General features: G+C 46.7%; 1 protein-coding gene across 2 annotated transcripts in view; it reads left to right on the forward strand.

Annotated features, from left to right (window-relative positions):
• The window catches only part of Ankrd55 (ankyrin repeat domain 55), a 101828-nt gene that overhangs the window by 51840 nt on the left and 29884 nt on the right, over positions 1–20104 (forward strand). For both annotated transcript variants that reach the window (XM_048443013.3, XM_048443014.3), the window contains exons 7-8: positions 9794–9922; positions 17376–17560. In XM_048443013.3, the coding sequence (XP_048298970.1) occupies positions 9794–9922; positions 17376–17560 (314 nt within the window). The remainder of the gene's footprint in view (positions 1–9793; positions 9923–17375; positions 17561–20104) is intronic.

Here is a 20104-nt window from a genome sequence, read left to right on the forward strand (position 1 = left end):
GAGTCATGAAAAGAAGAAAGGAAAAAATAAATGTCTGAAATCATCCTAAAACTAGAATGTGATGTTCTTATGTCGAGGAAACGTCCGATGTGAGCTCAGTGGCTTGATACAATTCTCCTGAGGTTCAGTTTTTGTATCATCATATTTTCTTTCTGTCCAGTAACTTCATTGCTACAGGTAACATTAGAAAGACCCTCACCAATTCCACCCCACCACCTTCGCCTCCAGGTAATCACTTTGCCTCCCCGTCTAGCCGTACGTTCAGAAAAAGCACAGAATATCACAGAGAAGGCATCACACTCTATGCGTTGTTCCTTGAGTTTACTTTCTCCCTTCTCCATGTTCATGGGTAGAAATCTGGTTCATTCCCTTTGATGGCTCCATAGTGGTCCACACAATGAAAACACTTTGGTCCGTTTAACCACTCCCCTGGGAATTCAGATTAACTCCCAGATTTTCTACCATCAGTCCGCTAATCTAAAACGCGGTCTTATAGGAGTCTCCTTGAGTTCCTTATGGGAGGATTTCTCTAGAAAAATAATTCCTGGGTCATAGTGTGTTTGTTTTTAGTTTGATACATACTGCCTACTTGTTTCTCAAACCGCCCATTTGCAGCCCCACCAGGAGGCTAGGAAGCCCTCCTCTGTGTGTTGCTTAGTTATCCCCTTATTCATTTGCCGTCCTCTCTTGAAATTGTATCTTCCATGCATTTGACGCTCTTTCTGGATCTTCTTTCACGATTTCCGTTCATCTACGGGGTGCTTGCCACTTTCTTGTTGTTCCACATCTCCTGAAAGCTAGTCTTTTGTCTCTGCTGGGTTTTAAATATATTTTCATAGTGCCATGTTCAGAAACTTGTGAGTGCACTGTACTTACTAGATGATTGTTCTTGCCTGGTACTGATTTTGCTTTGGGTACCTTTTTTTTTTTCTCTCTAAAGAGTGCCTATCTACCCTCAGAAACTTAATTACAGTGTGCTAAATTTTCTCCTAGTTTGTCTGTGGCTTCACTTCTGAACCCTTTGTTCTAGTCCAGTGATCAGCTTGCTTTTTCCTGTTTGGTTCTCACCGCACTGTTTGATTCCACCGTGACTTCTCTAGAAGTTATCCAGACTCTCGGGCTTCGCACAGTGGGAAAGGCAAGATGGGTCTCAGGTGTCCTTTGCACAGTTAGTCTAAGAGGAGCTCAGAAAAATCGCTGGTTTAGAGAGAGGCCTGTCTTTTTCAGAGAGAGGGAGTTACCGAGTTGCTGGAATCCAGCCTCTCCTGCTCTCATCTGAGCTTTCATAGGAAGAACACCCATCCAGAGGGGCCATGAGCTGTTGGCGTCTGGGTGAGCAGTCTTAGTGCACCCACCCAAAGAAGCACCATTATGCGTGGTATTTAGGATGCAGTGTGGATCTTATGCACGGTTTCATTGCAGTAGATTTTTAGAAGCAGCCTCGTAATCCAAATACCAGTTATAACTGTACTCTGAGAAAAAAAAATCAGCTTGCAAAACCAGATGTGAAGTTCTGGACCTGAGTCACAGCTCTGGTTGCATTCTCTGCATTCCAGATGTGTAACCCTAGCCAGTGTGCACTCAAAAGCAAGATCGGAAGACATCGATCCTGACTCCAGAAATCTCACCTGACAGCTAACCAAAGGCAAAATGTCATAGCATTTCTAAGTACCACAAAACTTTATACTAAAACTGACCATATTTCAAAGTGGAGTAAAGTTGTTACTACTCAACAGCCCTTAACTCCCTCAATCCCTGATCCTCAAACTCCTGTGACAATGTCTCTTCCATCTTTGTATCCTTGACTCCATCCCAGTGGATATCAAAAAGTGTGTGTGTGTGTTGTGTATGTGTGTGTGTGTGCACGCACGTGCTGCTGGAGAGATGGCTATGTGGTTAACAGAATGTTCTACTCTTGCAGGACTCCCATATTTAGTTCCCAGCACTCTTCTCAGGGTGACTCACAATCACTTATAAATCCAGCTCCTGGAGTATCAATTCCCCCCACCTCTATAGACACTGGCATGCATACACACACACACACACACACACACACACACACCTTAAAGTAACAAATATTTTTAAAACTATGTGCATATGGACAAATAATTTATCTTAATTAATATGATGTATACATTATATATACATTGCATATAAATACACATTATAGAAAGAAGTTGAAATTTTTAATTCAAGAAAAAGTCATGGGCTGGAGAGATGGCTTAGAGGTTAAGAGCACTGACTGCTCTTCCAGAGGTCCTGAGTTTAATTCCCAGCAACCACATGGTAGCTCACAACCATCTGTAATGAGATCTGGTTCCCTCTTCTGGCCTGCAAGTATACATGCAAGCAGAACACTGTATATGTAATAAATAAATCTTTTTTTTAAAAAAAAAAAGAAAAAGTCACACAATTCATGTTATTTTTACGGTAATAATCCTTTCCCCTCTGTTTATTACTTAACTTGATTATACATTTCACAAATCAGACATTTCTAGGTAACATTAGTTATTTCTGGCATCTACTCTAAAAAATAAGATTTTTTTTTTATCACTTAGAATCTTCCAAAAATGTCCTGTAGACTCGAGAGCAAGGATCCTTACCCCTGTTTTGCAGTGTGGATACCTTTCACCGGCTAGTGAGGTCTGTGGATGACTATCTGAAATTAAACAAAACAAAATATATAGGATTTAAAAAGTAATCAATTGTTTTGAAATAAAGTTATCAGAATGGTTTAAAGAGCAAATTGATAACAATAATACACGAATGGCAGAGGTGCCATTATTAACATATGAACATTATTATTATTTTAACATATGAAAGCTAATGCTGGTAGCTCTCCCAGTACCATTCAGTGCCTGTGGCTCCTCCCAGAACTTCTCACCCTGCCCCCCTCCCTAAGCTTCTTCCTCCCAGCCTCTCTCTCCTATGTAAACCTGGCATCTTGCCTTCTTGGTCTCCCAGCATGTTCCTGGCCTCTCCCCCACCCTCACTCACTCTCCCCTCCACCTCTGCTCTCACGACCCAGTTCATCTGCTGGCTATGAACTTTTCAGTCTGGACTTTTCTAGATGCCTCTAGCTGAATTCTCCCTCCTATCTACAACAAACCTTCTCAGCCCATATCCAGGAACAGCCGTGTTCTTATTTTCTTATGTCAATTTTTAACTGTCAACCAAGGAGACCCTGAGCTTCTTGGCAGTTCTAGACCCTTCAAGATGGGAAGCTGTTTCGCTGATCTCGGGCCCCTGCTATTGTTCTGTCCTCCGCGTACCTAGACAAGCCAGGTCCTTGCATGTGGCCACATCAGCATTGTTCTCTGCGTCCTTCAGTGTTAAGTGGCAGGGGTAAAATTGCTTCACACGAATTCGATTTCTGGTTCCAAAGACAAAAACAACCTCCCCACCCACAATCAAAATTAGCAATGGCTGTCTTGGAGGGTGATCTGAGATTCTTTTAGAGCCTGTCAGCTAAGCAGAAATTGAAATGGCATGCCACGGGCTCAAGGCCCAGGCTTACTCATCTGCACAGGAGGGCCGGTTTACAACAGCCCTCCTGTGTACCCTCCAGCTACAGTGCGCAGAGTCCTGCAATGGCTTCACGACACATCCTATGTCAAAGAAACACATTCTGCAGGTGTTCCCAACTTAATGTGAATTATTCTCCAGTCTTTGAACTGATGTTTGTTTATTTTTTTTTGAAAGTAAATTTTATTAAATTATAAAAGTTTCCATTTCCGCCCCTCTTCCCAACACCCTCCCACTCCCCCCACTCCCTCTCCTCCTCCCTCTTCGTCCCTTAGGGCAGTCAGGGTTTCCTGCCCTGTGGGAAGTTCAAGTTCCTCCCCCCTCCCTCCAGGTCCAGGAAGGTGAGTATCCAAACAGACTGGATCCCCAAAATCCAGAATATGCAGAGGAAACAGGTCCCAGTATCATAGTCAACGGCTTTTCAGAAAGACTTCAGGCCAGCCACAGTCAGAGAATCCGGCCAAATTCCGAGAATCTGGTTAGATCACGTCCTTGTTCAGTCCCAGTCCAACTGGGCTTGGTAAACTCTCATTAGATCCGTTTCCTTGTATCAGTGGGTGATAGCATCCCTCGCAGTACTGATTTCGTTTTTCATGTTCTTCCTCCTTCTGCTCCTCATTTGGACCTCAGGGGGCTCAGTCTGGTGCTCCAATGTGGGTCTCCGACTTTATCGCCGTCCTTCGCCAGATGAAGGATCTCTCTGGGAAGAACTCCTCCATGTTTGTTTATTTTTCATAAAAAAAGGGAGTCTGTTGTTACCAAGGCCATCTGGGTACCATATTTATGACGCCTCGATTTTCCACCTCCTGAATGTTTCCATGGTCTAATAAGTCCTCAGTGGGGCTGAGAAGACAGATAGTGGGGGAAGCAGATGAAGGAGGCTACCTCACATCCAATGGATCCCATACTTCCCATGTCCAGGAGATCCTTGATAACCTGGAATTCACTGCTTCTAGAAAAGATGCTTCAGATACCTGTGTGCTTGGTGCGGTAGACAGCATCTTCATTTACCTGTGACACATTTCCACTGTGAGGTCTACTACCTCTTAGTGCGTACCATCTTCTAAGCCTGAAGCCTGCCTGTATACAGTCCCCAGAGACTTCGCCATACACAGCTTGACTGTCTGCAGGCTCCACAGAAGCTGGAGAAAGGAGGAAGCAGTTGCAGGAAAATGTTCCTCAATGAAGAGTTGCCCAATACCAATGATTGTCCGGCTGCCTGAATGGCTGCCCGTGAGCTTGTGAAATCTTTCGTTTTTAGACTGCTAATGGTACAGGGTTTATTTTTGTTTCTCATTAGCTCAGCAGGGGAATCGTGAAGAATAGCAACAGGAACTTTCTTGTGACTGAAAGTTTACAAATTGTTTACAGTGTCACAGTGTTCAGGGGAGTTAAGTCAAGTCATAGTTGCTAGCCCTACAGAGTCATTTCTAGGTAGGTGTGGTGGTGCACGCCTTTAATCCCAACACTCAGGAGGCAGAGGCAGGAGGATCTGAGTCTGTGGCCAGCCTGATCTACATAGAGAGTTCCAGGACAGCCGGGGCTACACAGCGAGACCCAGAAAAACAGCAACAAAGAAGCCGCCATTTCTTTCTTTTTTTTTTAAGTAAATTTTATTAAATTATAAAAGTTTCCATTTCCGCCCCCCCTCCCAACGCCCTCCCACTCCCCCGACTCCCCCTCCTCCTCCCTCTTCATCCCCCAGGGCAGTCAGGGTTTCCTGCCCTGTGGGAAGTTCCAGTTCCTCCCCCTCCCTCCAGGTCCAGGAAGGTGAGTGTCCAAACAGACTGGATCCCCAAAATCCAGTATATGTAGAGGAAACAGGTCCCAGTATCCTAGTCAATGGCTTTTCAGAAAGACTTCGGGCCAGCCACATTCAGAGAATCCGGCCACATTCAGAGAATCTGGTTAGATCACGTCCTCGTTCAGTCCCAGTCCAACTGGCCTTGGTAAACTCTCATTAGATCTGTTCCCTTGTATCAGTGGGTGATAGCATCCCTCGCAGTACTGATTTCGTTTTTCATGTTCTTCCTCCTTCTGTTCCTCATTTGGACCTCGGGGGGCTCAGTCCGATGATCCAATGTGGGTCTCCGACTGTATCGCCGTCCTTCGCCAGATGAAGGATCTATGGTGATAAGCAAAATATACTTCAATATGGTCATGGGCCACGGCCGATTCAGGCACCCTCTCCTCTGTCCAGAGAGCAATCTGGGGGATCTCTCCTTGGACCTGGGATCCCATATATAATCAAGTCTCCTGTAAACCCTAAAATGGCTCCCTTAGTTGAAATATATTCTTCCCTGATCCCATATTCATCCTTCCTCCCTCCTCCCCCCCATCCCTGGCTACCAAGCTTTCCCCGTTCCTCCCCTACTCCCTGCTCTCTAACCCTCTCCCCTTCCATCGACCCTCCCACCCCCTCATGCACCCGAGGTTACCTGGGACTCTTGTCTATTTCCTACCTCCTGGTGGATAGCTAAATAATCTTCATCAGGTTCATCTTCTTATTTAGAGAAGCCGCCATTTCTAAGTGCTGCTAGCTAGCCTCCTTTAAGGAGGAGTCTAGAGACAAATGGCCGAGTTAATACTATAGAGAAGCAGCCAGAAGCCTGGAGACAACCACCATTGCTTAAACTAACAAGACTTGAATCAGCTAAGACAACATACACGAAAATAGGATTCCCCAGCACCTGAAATATAGAAGTCTACCAACATGATGGAGATTGGGTTTTTGTTTTGTTTTGTTTTATTTGCTTTTTTTCAGAACCACAGAAGCGTGAATTTGAATTCCAGCCTTACCAAGTACTCAGTCACTGGCCTTAGACAAGTTGCTTAACCTGTCTGCTTCAGCTTCCTCACTACAGAAGTGATTCTAAAACTCCTGCCCCTGGGATCATTGTAAAATTCATTTAGATAATACAGACAGACTTCTTGGTGCCAAACAGGTGCCCAGAGGTGACATTTAGGCTTGCAGACAGCTAAGCAGGAGGACACGGTTGTCAGTAAGCCCAACAACCAGACATCTATCCAGGAAAGAGAGAACCCAGGCTACATGTGACCTCCACATTTCCCCTACCACACACACTAAATAAATAGATAGATAGATAGATAGATAGGTAGATAGATAGATAAATAGATAAGTAAATGTTTTTAAACCTTGGTAGTATTCTTCTTGTGTTGGACACAATAATTAGCCTTGCACAACCACAGTTTAATTTAGAACCACATTTTCACAATGAATTCTTACATACTTAATTCTACATAATCATTGCCATCTATTGCACGTTTCCTTTTGTGTGTGAGTGTGTGTGTGTGTGTGTGTGCACGTGCGTGCACATGTGTAGGCTAAAGGATTTTGGATGTCTTTCTCGGATGCTGTCCATCTTTCATTTTTTGAGACAGGTTCTCTTGCTGAACCTGGGGCTCACCAATTCAGCTAGACCGACTGGTCAGGGAGCCCCTGGGACCCTCCTGCTTCCATTTCTCCAGCTCTGGGGTTACAGACGCGTGCTGCTAGGCCTGGTCTTTTAACACGGCTGCTGGGGATCCAAACTCAGGTCCTCATGCTTTCAAGTCAAGCGTTTCGCAAGCTGAGCCATCTCCTCAGTTGACAGCACTACTAGTGATGAGGTCTTTCGGAGCACTCTCCCGAAATTCTGAAGCATGGATTGAGTCAACAAAATTCTTCTGCTCAGTCATGAGGACCTAAATTTGTATGCCCAGAACCCACATAAGCAGTCAAGCACAATGTATATTCTAGCTCTAGGGAAGTGGGGACAGGTGGTCCCCAGCCCTCACCTACCAGTATGCCAAACCCACTCAGTGAGCTCCAGTTGTTTCAAAAAGTAGGTAGAGAAGAACCCTGAACATCAACTTCTGGCTTCTACATATACATACACTCACATTCACATACATCTTCATCCATATATACACAGGAGCACATGCATGAACATATATACACAAATACCATACCCACACAAATTAAAAATGGATAAAAGGCAAAGCCAATTTTTACAAAATCAAGAAAGGCGGCCGGGAACAGTGGGAATTCGCCCCCTTGCCTTAATAAGTAGTTTCTCTTAGCATCTACAATGGGCTCACTGTTCAGAGCGCTTGGCATTGAGACAGGCAGACGAGAGCGCAGCCATTATGAAACCCATGACTGAAACATGATCTCACAACTAGGAAAGGAGTAATCAATGTGAAATAAAAGAAAAGGAATCTTGTTCCCTTGTGTTTGGATTTCTGATCCCAGTGGCCTAAATGAAAATGCACAAGATTCATAGAAACTCACAGAATGACTCTGTGTTCCACGAGAAGACGCAGCAATTGGGGCAAGTGGACAAACCCTCTCTCTTTAGCATTCTCCTCATACCCTTTTATTCCAGCATTCTTTTCCATATGGAACCAATTTGTTAACTATCCCCGAGAACAGCTGTGGAGGCTCAGCCTTAGAGGACACTGGGAACTTGAAACCCCGCAAGCACGCCGTAAATTACAGATTCAAACTACGAAACGGGTTGAGGGGTTTTAGCATCCTGGACCAGTGCCCCCCAGACCTCAAACCCTGGTCTCAGTTCTCTTCTCACTCTGACTTGAACACTTCGCTAGGGCTGTTTCTCCTTCTAGGAAATAAGAGGACAATGTCCTAGATCAGGGTTGGTTAGCTGCTGTGCTAACTCAAAACCTCAACCTCCTGGCACAAGAAGAGGGACCTTTGTTCACATCATGGTCCGACGGTGACTGATGCGGTGGATTTGTTCTCCAGCATCAGTTAGGGACTCGGGCTTTGCAGTTTTGTGCGCCCATCACCTTCTACAGCCCTGTCCTCCTCCACATTCAGTGGTGGTGAGGAGAGAAAGTAGGCATGGAGGAAGGTATGCTTCCTCGGCCGGGCCTTGAGGGAGTTTCCGTCCCTTCCATCCACTCTCCAGTGGTCAGAACTCAGTTGCGTGGCAGAACCTGGTGTAGAAAGCTTAGGATGTGGTCTGACTGTGTGTCCTGGGAGAAGAGGAAGCAGCTTGGGAACGTGGGAGAGATGTCACCACAGCCCTTACGCCGGAAGGTGGTTTGGAGGATGGAGTGAGATGGCAGCTGTAAGAACTCAAATGACATCCTGGACCAATAAAAATCCTGGGGGTAGCAAGGTCAAGGCCTGTCTCCTCTTCCCCGCGCATCCTCTGCAGCAAGGCAGGCCTCAGCCATCCTCACGCGCTCCATAGGAATAACTAAGAGAGAAGCTGTCAGCGGCTCCAGTCCTTTGTGGTCTCTGTGGCTGGCCCAATCGCAGTTCATCCTGGATGTTTCCGTGGGGACCAGAGGAGTGATCAAGGCGAGGCCATCTTCCATGGCACACTCTCAAATACTACTGTTTCTTTGGGGCTACCATTGGCCAACGTGAAATCACGTGCCGTTAAGGCGTTCCTTAGCTGTATACCCTCAGTTCTCAGAGAAGCTGAGATTCGTCAGCTGGACCAATCTAGCTCCACCCTCCCAGCTGCTGAGAAAGGATTTCCTCTCGGCAGTGTGAATCAGATCATCCCAGCACCTGCTTGACACCCTCCACCATGTTTCCAATGATGTGGGAAAAAATCCAAACGATTTGCATAGGATCAGTATTCCTGTCGGCCTCCCAGGATAAACCTTCAATTCTATTTCTATTTCTTCAATTCTATTTCTCCTCTCCCCTAGTTATCCATCCATCCATCCACCCATCCATCCATCCATCATTCATCCCACAGCTAGGCACACAGTTTCTGTTCTAGGCACTGGGACCTCAGCAGTCCCATAATGTTCGGGACTTGGTGGCGGTTTGTGTTCTTGCGTGACCACTGTCTCGGATGCTGTCCTTGAGCATACCCTCAGCGATGTGGCTTGGTGCTGGCATTCTTCCTTCAGTCCTTCTCACAGAAGACTGAATAGAGCAGGCCCTGCTCCCTTATGCTCCCTTATGCTCCCTTATGCTCCGTGTGCACACTGCCAGCCAGGAAGCCCTGGCTCCTCCATGTGCATTCAGTGACCGTCTCCCTGTATTTTACTGCAGCCCAGCTCCCCCGAGGGCAGGGATTTGGCCTCTCAAACTCACTTTTGTAATCTCAACACCTATTAATTTAGCAAAAAGTTAATCATATAGCTTAATGATGAAGGAACTGCCAAGCAGCAGCAGTTGGTGCATGAGTGATGGCGTGCTAGCCAGGGGAAGAATGTGAACTTGTGTCCTCTCGGGAGCCTGTGTTCATTTCTGTCCCTTCTGATCGTTATGCTGCAGGGAATGACACCGCTCCACTGGGCAGCTTTCCATAACCGGCCTCAGCACACCCAAGTGCTGTTGAAGAAGGGGGCAGATCCCACTCTCGTGGACAAGGACTTTAAGACGGCCCTCCACTGGGCAGCCCAGGTGAGAAAGCAAGCTGTGAGTGTGTCTCGAGTTTAAATGAGGTAAAGCCGACCTGAGCAGGTCACCCAGCGAAAGTTAGAACTACCACACATGCTGGTCCCGATATTTACTTGAAATGTATATGATAGAGCAAGAAGAACCGTCTCCCATATCCAGAAAGGCAAGAGCAAGCCTGCCACTTCAACACACGTACACACACCATTAACGCTCTCTCTTTACACTCAGTGCTTCCTGTTGACTTACAGAACCCCTCGGGACCGAGCTCGCTGACTTTCCTCCATCCCTCCACAGCCACGTCACTGCAGATGACCCCGGCTTTTGTACCCAAGAGTGAAACGCTGACTCACACTCCTGCACCACGGTCACATGAGTTGAGCCACCTGAGTCCACACAGCCTTAGGTAGCAGAACGGGCCTGTGAATTCTAGGGTCCAAAGAAAGTCAAATAGACTGAGAGGAAAGAGTGGCGACCCCTGACAGCTCTGTCGTCTATCCTTTCGCCAAGGGTCGGGCTCTCCAGCAAATCAGCGGAGTTACCTATTCCCACGCTCAAGGAGAGCTGGGGGTGTGCTGCCTTCAGCATGCTGGCTTTCCATGCTGATGCCCAGAACCCCACTCCTCACTGCCGCTGCCATTGACCAGCCAGGATGGCCTTGCCGAACGGTTGCCAACCTCGCCGTGAGAGTCATCTCTGCCGCCCAACCCTGGTTTCACTCAGGGTTTTCCTGGGGCAGAGGTAGCACCTGGGACTTTCAGGACTCACAGGTGTGCCTGCGAGCAGGGGAAAACAGAAGCGATTTGGAAACCGTGCCGTTTTTGTGTCTCTAAACCTGGCTTCGGGTTGCAGGGCATCGGACCCGGTCCTGGGCAGGATGACAAAGTGAACCAGACTTGTTTTTTGTCTTCTCCACCTGCTGTGGCACCCTCCCACGCACTTTCGTTATCTGATCACACGCCCCGCCCCCTCCCTGCGGGCTCTGTTGAGGGCACTTAGAAAATTGACTCTGGCCTGTTAGGAACCACAGTAGCAATGATCCCAAAGAATCTGGTTCAGCACCGGAGCAATGCCCTGAGCGCGTTGCTTCTCAGCTCAGGTGGAAATGGTATCTGAATTAAGTATTTCTACAGATTTCCCCTCAATACCCTCGCACTCTGACTCCTCCTTGTAGGCTCGTGTTCTCTGAACGCCCCCCCCCCCGCCCCCGCAGTAATTTTGATGGATCCACATCACGGGCTCCGTCTTCCTCCATCCCAGCCCTTGTAGAGAGTGAATCCCCAGCAGGCCTTGCCCCAAATGGCAGACTCCTAAGCACCAGGCACCCAGACCTTCTGAGTCTCTGTCCTTATCCTCTAGGTGGCAGTTTGACTAATCAGAGCAACACCACACTGAATTTCCATAACAGCCCTGGATTGGACCTAAGGAGAGTCACACACATCTGCGTAACTTAGCTCCAACTATATCGTGGGAGGGAGGGTATGAATGGAACCGTGCCTATGGCAGCTAGAGGATATGACTGGATTGGAGGAGACAAGTCACTTTGTTACGTTCTCTGACCTTCGTAGAGACTGGGTTGATGAATTGAGTATTCTACGCTATAAAATTTAGAGTCTCAGCGATTGTGCTGTAAGTGATATTGCTCCCAGCCTGCCATGCTCCCAAGACTCACCTAAAGACCTTTTAAGTAACGTAGATGCTTAGGCCCCACTTAGAGTTCTCCTTCAGTTGTTCTGAGGTGGAACCCAGGCATGGAGATTTTTAAACCTCCTTCCTTCTCCCAGGAAATGAAAATGCGCTGTTAGGACTAAGAGCTGTTGTTAGAGAGGAACTCCAGTTAATGGTTGCCAATATCTTATCTACCCCTATCTTCAGTGTTGCATTTTTACCTCAGTTATACACATGAAATGCCTCTTGTATTTGCTCTATCACGTCTCAATAAACCTTCTGGAACATCTGCTGTATACCTGGCTCTGGCCCTGGAAGTAAAGTGAATAACAAAAAGGTTCCCGTTGGTACCCTACGGTGCTGGCCCATATCTCTGTGCAGGTGCTGGGCTCTTGCATCTGTTTTTCTGAGCAGAGGGTCCACAGCTGTCTTCAATCACCCGATGACTGTTGGTAACTCCATCGACGTGTAAAGAATCCTGGCTCTGGAGGACCTGTAGTCCCTCTCCCTTCCACGTGGTTAGTGTTGGTAGTCAAAGTCCCAGGCTGTGTCTTCTGCCCTTGGCACTGCAGGAATACCGGGAAATCACGGCCTCACTGGTCTGCGGCAGTGGCTTCTTGTTGCACAGGTCCAGCGTTGCATGCTCGTCATAGTGTTTCCACACAAATGAGTCTGCTTCCCATTGTCATTTATTCCTTTGCTCAACTTCCTGCTTTTCTCTTGGACTGTACAATGAGATCACATATAAGGCTTCGATGCTTAGAAATAATTAAGCCTTTGTATTTGACCCAAACAACCAAAGCAGTAAAGATTTGAAACATCAGGCCTAGAAACTAACTTCAACTTCTGCTTCTCTTTTATAGGTCCTTTAGTAGCTAGAGATTGACTCCAAGGGCCATGCCCTCTTTCCTCTCTGTCTAGAAGACACCACTGTTTGTCTATAACTGGGCTAACAGAAGCATGTCGCTTGCTGTCTGTGATAATCTCAGTGTCATTCTAGACCCGCAAGGCCATGCTCTCACCTCCTTGTGATGACACTAGCTTGTCAGGTATCTCTGCCTCATCTCCCTCTACAAGCCAGCACGGAGTGATTACCCCCTGATTACCTCTTACATGGCCCATTGATCAATACTATTACATTGGAGGTGGAGGGCTGGAGAGATGGCTCCGTTGGCAAAATGATTTCTGTTCAAGCCTGCGGACCTGTGTTGGAATCAGGTGCCTGACACCCACATAAAAAGCCAGGCTCAATGATAATCCTGGAATGATTGTAACCTGTAATCCCAGTGCTGGGGAGGCAGAGCCAGGAGGACACCTGGAGCTCACTGGTCAACTAAGTAGTCTTCCTGGATCGGTGAGCTCCATGTTCAAGGACAGGCCCTGTCCCAGAAAACAGGGTAGATAGTGACAGGGAAAGGCATTCAATAGCAAGCTCCGGCCCCCACATATGCACACATATGGGCGTGCACCAGTACACATATACAGGCATACACTATCCTTTATCTATCCATCCATCTGTCTGTCTGTCTCTCTCTCTCTCTCTCCCTTTCCCTCTCCCTCTCTCACCCATATAAACACAAATGACATTATTTTGGAAATTAAATTTCAGAATGAGTTTTATCAGAGACAAACCACATCCAAAACAATAGTTTCTTGTTTCCAAATTCTCTTTGTTCATTGCCAATACATAGAAATAGTTTTGTCTATTGTAAAATATGCGTCTTATATTCTGAAAACTTGCTACAATTGCTTCTTCGTTTCAGGGCCTTGAGTTTCATCTGTCTTTTCAAATCTTCTACTTAGACAACCGTATGACATGTAAAAAGTCGTTCCAACCTTTCCTTCTCAGTCCTCCTATTTTCCCTCCACTCTCCTGTCTTATTGCAATAGTTAGGACTCTGCCCTCGAAAGACTAGCTGAGAATAGCTCTAATTCTAACAGTTCAGAGGTATTGCATGCATTCTTTCCTCCCTCTAGTTCGCCCAGAGCCCATTCTCAACTGCTTACTCTTCAGACTCACTATCTCCATTCCAGTCTACTTTGTCTGGCTGCAGCACGTCATAAAAACCCTCAAGCCTTCAGGGAGATGTGACTGAAGCACAGATGCTAGCCCGGAAGCCGCTGCTTTGTACACACGCTAGCACATGATGAATTATGGTTACATCCCCTCATTCAAGGGTAGGGAGAACAACCCTTTCCCGTAAAAGGAAGGTACCGTGCAACTTCTTTTGCGTTAGTAATTATCCTAGTTGCTGTAACAAAGGCAACGTAGGGCGAAAAGAGTCACTTCTGGCTTGGTGTTTGAGGGGATGCAGTACATGGTGGAAGGAAGCATGATGGCAGGCGTTGGAGGCAGCTGGTCACATGGCACCTGCAGTCAGGAAGAAGAAATGAACGCTGGTACTCAGCTCCCTTTCCCCTATAAAAATATACACTCCGGGACTCCACCCATGGCGTGGTGCTGCTCACGCCCGGGGCAAGCCTACCGTCTTCTTAGACTTCTGTGGGAGCATCTTCGCAGACGCACCCAGAGATGTCTTTCCAAGACGATTTGATGATTCTAGTCCAGTCAAACTGCTAATAAAGATTAAGCACTATCGTTCCCCAGCCATATGCTGATAACCAACTGGTCCCACAGCCTCCTGGTGAACCTCTTTGAAAAGACACTGTCTTAGTTACCGTTTTATGGCTGTGAGGAAGCAACATGGCCAAGGCGATCCTTATAAAAGAAAGCAGCATTTAACTGGAGGCTTGCTTACACTTTCAGAGAGTTAGTCCATGATCATCATGGGGTGGGGGGTGCAAGGGCAGGCAGACATGGTGCTGGAGCAGCAGCCGGGAAGAAAGGGAGAGAGAGAGAGAGAGAGAGAGAGAGAGAGAGAGAGAGAGCCCAAGACTAGACCTGGCTTGGGCTTTTGAAACCTCAAAGCCTGCTCCAAGCGACACACCTCCTCCAAGTTCCCTTGTTCTTATCCTTCCGAACCCGTCCAGCTTCCTCTTTGCAAGCCTTCTTCTGAGTCAAGCTCCTCCTCAGTGCTCTCTGCTCACGAGGGATAAAGAGAAAACAACCAGCACACAGACGTTCTTAGAGGACGCGAAGGCAGCATGACGGTGATTGCCCACAAAACAAAGCAGATAAATACAGCCAAAAGATCCATGGCACTGATCGAGCCTCCCAGTGCGGGGCCAAGAGCTCCGCAACAGGCTGTGCATGCTCTTGCTGCTCCCCTGGTGTACCAGCATTCCCACTGGATGTGGGCCCGTTCTCTCTGCCTCCTTTGGCCCCATCTGGGCATTCCTACTTCTGCTCTCCTACTTCTTCTTGGCCCCTGTGACCTCCCTAGCCCCCCATCATCTGAGCCTCCATTTGACTGGCGCCATCCAGAGTGCTGGCGGGGAATGCAGGGTGTCACCAAGAGATTATCGTTCCCCACGGTTGGCTTATAAATCAGTGTCTCTGGGGTGCCTCAGATTCTCAGGAGGGTACACTGTGGCCACCTTCCTTGCAGAGGCAAGGTTGACCATGGCTACTTATGTGACAGGTCTGAACAACGGTTTTCACTTCAGCTTCCTCAGTGCGAACATGCAGGGTCCTTTTCCTCAAAGGTCCAAGCCTACAAACTCTACAGCGTCAATCCTGGCTCAGCTCATTCTTAACTCTGACCCAGAGCGAATTCCTCCATCCCTTCGGCCTCTGTTCTCTGGCCTCTCGGCCTATCTCCTGGGGTTATGGTCAGGAGCGGTTTAGGAAGGCACTAAGCAACAAGCAGTCTCTCCATGCACACAGCTGTCACCATTATTTCTGAGGAAAACTCACACAGGAAAAGGAAGTACAGATGATAGTGTTACATGGGAGACCCAGGAGCAGGCAAAGGACTTATTTGGGAAACCCACAAAACAAAAGGCAGATTGGGAGAACAGGGTATAGTGAGGGGAGACACCTTGCCCATCCTTGTTCAGAGGGCTGGCCTACAGCACTCCAGCCTCCACGACACATGGAACAAGTCGGTCAGGTCTCCAAAGAGGCAGACACAGGTGCCCTGGGCTGCAGCTACTGCCAGTGACTTGTCCCAAGAGTCGGGCGAGGAGAAGGAGCAGAGAGGTGAGGTATGTCCTTTTGTTTTTCCCATTTGTCTTTACTGCTCCCTCTTCTACAAAGAGGGGAAACTGAACAGAGGCGTTTTGCCCTTTGAATCACCTTGGCAACCTGAAGGCCTTTTCTCTTCCAGGAAATTGTAAACAAAACAAACCCACCGAGCTGGCACTCTTCTCTGTTTCCCCTCTCCAGGAGCGGGTACTTTCCAAGAAAAGTGTCTCTCAACTGTTTCCAGCTGTATTTCAGACCCCTTCGGAATGCGTCGAGTAGTATATGAATGACTCTTTAAAAAAAAAAAAAAAAAAAAACTATGAAAGCCCCTTATCTACGTGTTCAGTGTGGCAGGCTTCTTACGACAGACAGGCACAGCACACAAATAGGTGATCGAGTCACATCCAAGTCATGTGGAACAAAGGCTAGACCAAAAGAGGAAAGGGATGTGGGGAGGGGGAGAGAAAGAAAAGGGTCCACTTTCCAGTCACGAGACCGAGGGCCAGGAGGAAGCCCACTGCCTGAGACACCCGAGATGGAACATTCTGTGCTCAGCACCTTGAAATTCTCAGTTTGTTTTATAAGTGAAGTCTGATGAGGCAATGAAGCGTGCACACACACAATTCTAACTCCCAAACTCTGCCCAGCCTCTGTCACTGCCCTCTGCTCTGGCCTGGGCCTAAGGAAAAGCTCAGTGTGTCCCCTGTTGCAGGATGGATCCTGGGCATCTGGGAGGATCTGGATGTGTGCTAGGAATCTCCAACACAAGGACTGCCTAAAACTCACCTGCCCCGTGCGAGACTGAGGAACAGGGCTTTTGTCTGCAACCTTGTGTCCTGGTTCAGCCCTCCTCCTCCTCCTCATCATGTTAATAGTGAATTTAAGTGCACAAGTGCCCTCACGGCCACCTTATCCAATGAAATGAAGACGTCAAATGAGCGGCTCTAGGGAGCAATTTGTTGTCTAGGCAACACATCTGTCAGGCTAGCTCTGACGTTGGTTGCCTGGTTCGCTAGGTGTGGAGGACATTAACCCCAGCTGGAAACAAAACTCCCGGCAGAGAACTGAGATAAATGGAAATTTGTTGAAGAAATGGAATACAAATTACAGATAGCCATTGTCTGGGATTAGATCTCTGCAGTGGCCCCAACAGAGCAGACTAAAAGGCAAAACGGAGTGGCCACGCTTAAGCTGCATCTCATTAAAGCCAAGCTAAGCTGTTAGCCAAACTTGGGAGTAGCCAGGAGAGAAGGGGCAGGCTCATAACCAAATTCTCCACAGATCAAACCACATGACCATGACACTCACTCCTTTTTAATTTTTTTACCCTTCTGAGGCTGCTTCGCCCGTCACAAAACTGCAAACTTCATACATTGTGAGGGTTTTTTTTCTTTTTGTAATTTTTTGGGGGATGATTTATGTAACTCTAGAGTATGAACTTTTTTCACGTAGTCATGCCGGAAAGTCAGAGGGCTGGACAGGTCTACGAGCACTGGACAAGCTGGCTGTAAACGGGGAAGGTGGATCCCCAGTCCTCATCATCTAAGGAAATGGCCATTCTGCTTTTTCCTTCCTTGTTCTGTTTTTTTTTTTCCCCCTCTTATCCATCCTCTATCTTTTAAAGCTCGCCCTCCCCTCATCATGCATAGATAGGCACATGGACGGGGTTGTTCGTGATGGGATTTCTCTGGTGCTTTTTTTCAGAGTGGAAATAGGATCCTGTGCTCCATCATTCTGAGTCATCACCAGGGCCCGTCCATTATCAACTATGATGATGAGAGCGGCAAGACATGTGTCCATATCGCAGCCGCTTCGGGTTTCGGCGACCTTATTAACGATCTGGCAAAAGTCCCCGAGTGTAACCTGCAGGCTCTGGATGTGGATGACAGGTATCCATGGCAACTCAGAAAGTCTTGGGGACTACCAGTCATCTTCCCCTAGTGTTAATCTTAAAATAAAGACACTGAGGGCGCTGTCCTTTCTGACTATATCCTGACTTATTACTGGTAATACATGTGTTTGTAACAAGTCTTGATCTATTTTAGTAAAGAGGAGGAAAAATCATTGTTATGAACAGAAATCGTGACTACAGAGTTGTCAGATTTTCCACTTTTCACTGAATATCTCAGGAGGCTTTCTGTTGAGCTGACGTGGGCCCTGGTTCTTAATGGAGTTTGTATTTCCTTCTTAAAAACCATGGACCTTACTAATGAAAAATTTTTTCCACCTATTGATGTTAAATTGGCTGGAAATGGAAGCTGGGTTCAGAAAGGGAAGATGACAAATCTCAGGGATTGTTAGCAACCCAGTGAAGGATCACCTGCTTCTTGTAAATGAGGCGTTCACCACCTGTGATGACATGCTTACTAACCTTTGTTGACTTTAGGCACTGAGTGTGTGGGAAATGCAAGAAAAAATACAACAGTAAGCAATACTATTGAAAATAAGTGTGAGAATTTACAAACTTTCTGAGTATGTATTCTCCGTTTTCTGTCAAAGTAGGACCTGAGCATATGATAATCTTAGAAATCCCATAAGAGAACCTCCGTTGATACTGGAAATTCTTTTAGCATGTGTGTATGTCGGGGGTGGGGGATGTCTTATCTTTCACATAGGTCTCAGGAGTTGGAGATGTCTAACCTGATAATCTTAATTAAAACTGAAGGCTACTTTTTCCTAAGAGCAGGTGTTGATCCTGAGAAGGTAAGAAAGGGCATGTTAGTAACATGGGTCGGGAAGTAAAAGATCCAGGCAGAGAAAGGAACACAAGGTAGCATTAAGGTTTGCCTGCTTCCCAAAGCTGCTAGAAGCAGCTCCCTATTTTGCAGAATTACACATTTTAACAAAGAAAATCCATTTTCCTGAGCCTCAGGGAAGAAAAGAAACCCGGAGAGGGAAAATCAATGCAGAAGACTAGGTCCGATGAGAAGGGAAGTGAGTTTCTAGGAGTCTCCCCGCCCTCTCCCCACCTCGTCCAACCACCGGGTAAGCCTTTCCTCTTCCTCCATCTTACATTCTCATGTTGAACACGAAGCCCTGTCTTTTTGGTGAAATTCTGAGTTTCTGTTAAAAATTGAGCTGTTTAAAAATCATCAGAAGCTTAAAGGCATCTCTGCGACTTGCCCTTCTTTCCTCTTTGTTTTCCTTTCCTAGTGAAAGAGTTTCCAAAAGAAAGGCTTTGTGGTAAGAGAAGATGACTAAGACTGCGAGGAGAGGTGTGCGGGTGGGGGAAGGGGTTTGGAGAACTGTCTGTTTGGAGAACAGTTGAGACTGTCTCAAAAACACACTCCTTTTTTTTTTTTCAATGGCCAGCAGGATGGCTCAGGAGATAAAGGCACTTGTCACAAGTCAGATAAATTGAGTTCTATCTGATAAAGGAGGGAGGGAACTGACTCCCATGAAGCTATCCTCTGGCCTCCATGCAAGTGCCATGGTATGCAAGCATGCACGGACACAACCACACACAAGAAAGAAATGTAGGGGGGAAAGACTGAGTCACGTAATACATCTACGGTATTTTAAATATTACGGTACTCACCTAAGAGTAATGCCAGATCACAAATAATGCAGAAACAGCCTCCATGTCTTAAATGTCCCACATTTCATCCATCTGTGAGGTCATAATTCATTTCAATAAACAATTTTATTTATTTCATAAATAAAAGGGAGGACCTTTTATCGGATTCTCCTCCCTGCTTATTTCTGGCAATTCTCCAGAGATGTTTACAGGCTTCACAAATTCAGCCCTTACTGACAGCTGAAATAGCCTTGCACCCTTCCACCCATCAACCCTTACCCACCAGGGACCACCACTCTGTTCAGGTGCTTTAAATCACAGATCCTGACCTTCCAATCCTTACTGTGTTGTCCGAGGCCAGCTTACAGGGTCATCCTGCAGCCTTGAGGTAGGCGAGACACTGTAGCTCAGACATCGTGACATATGTGTCACAGATTTACCAACAAGGTGCTCAGTATGTAAGTCAAAAGTTGTCAACGTGTTGCCTTGTTCTCTGTGCCCCTCCCATAAGGACCAGAGAAATTAAAACCAGTTGGTCTTAGCAAGCGTAAGGCAGGATTTATTTTATAAACCTTCAAAGTGAATTGTTGCATCTTGGTAAGCTGCCATCAACTGACTTCACTGGCAACTTTCCTCTAAATGGAGAGAAGAATCTGCTGGAGCCTCATCTTGCAAAATATTATCTAGAGAGCTCTCTTATATAAAACAAAACAAATCCTACCTGTCACATTCAGACATGTGACATTTAGATATACATTGTGATAGGCCACTGCACATTTAGATATACAGTGTGACAGATCACTGTATTGATGATACATTGCCCTCTAAGATGTCATAATATGGAGAGGGGACAGACAGAGAACACAATCTGAGTATGGGGACCACTCTATGTACTTAAACACTCTCTACATACTTG

Source organism: Myodes glareolus, chromosome 15 (genome assembly GCF_982192425.1).
Source record: "Myodes glareolus chromosome 15, mMyoGla1.1, whole genome shotgun sequence".
Lineage (NCBI taxonomy): Eukaryota > Metazoa > Chordata > Mammalia > Rodentia > Cricetidae > Myodes > Myodes glareolus.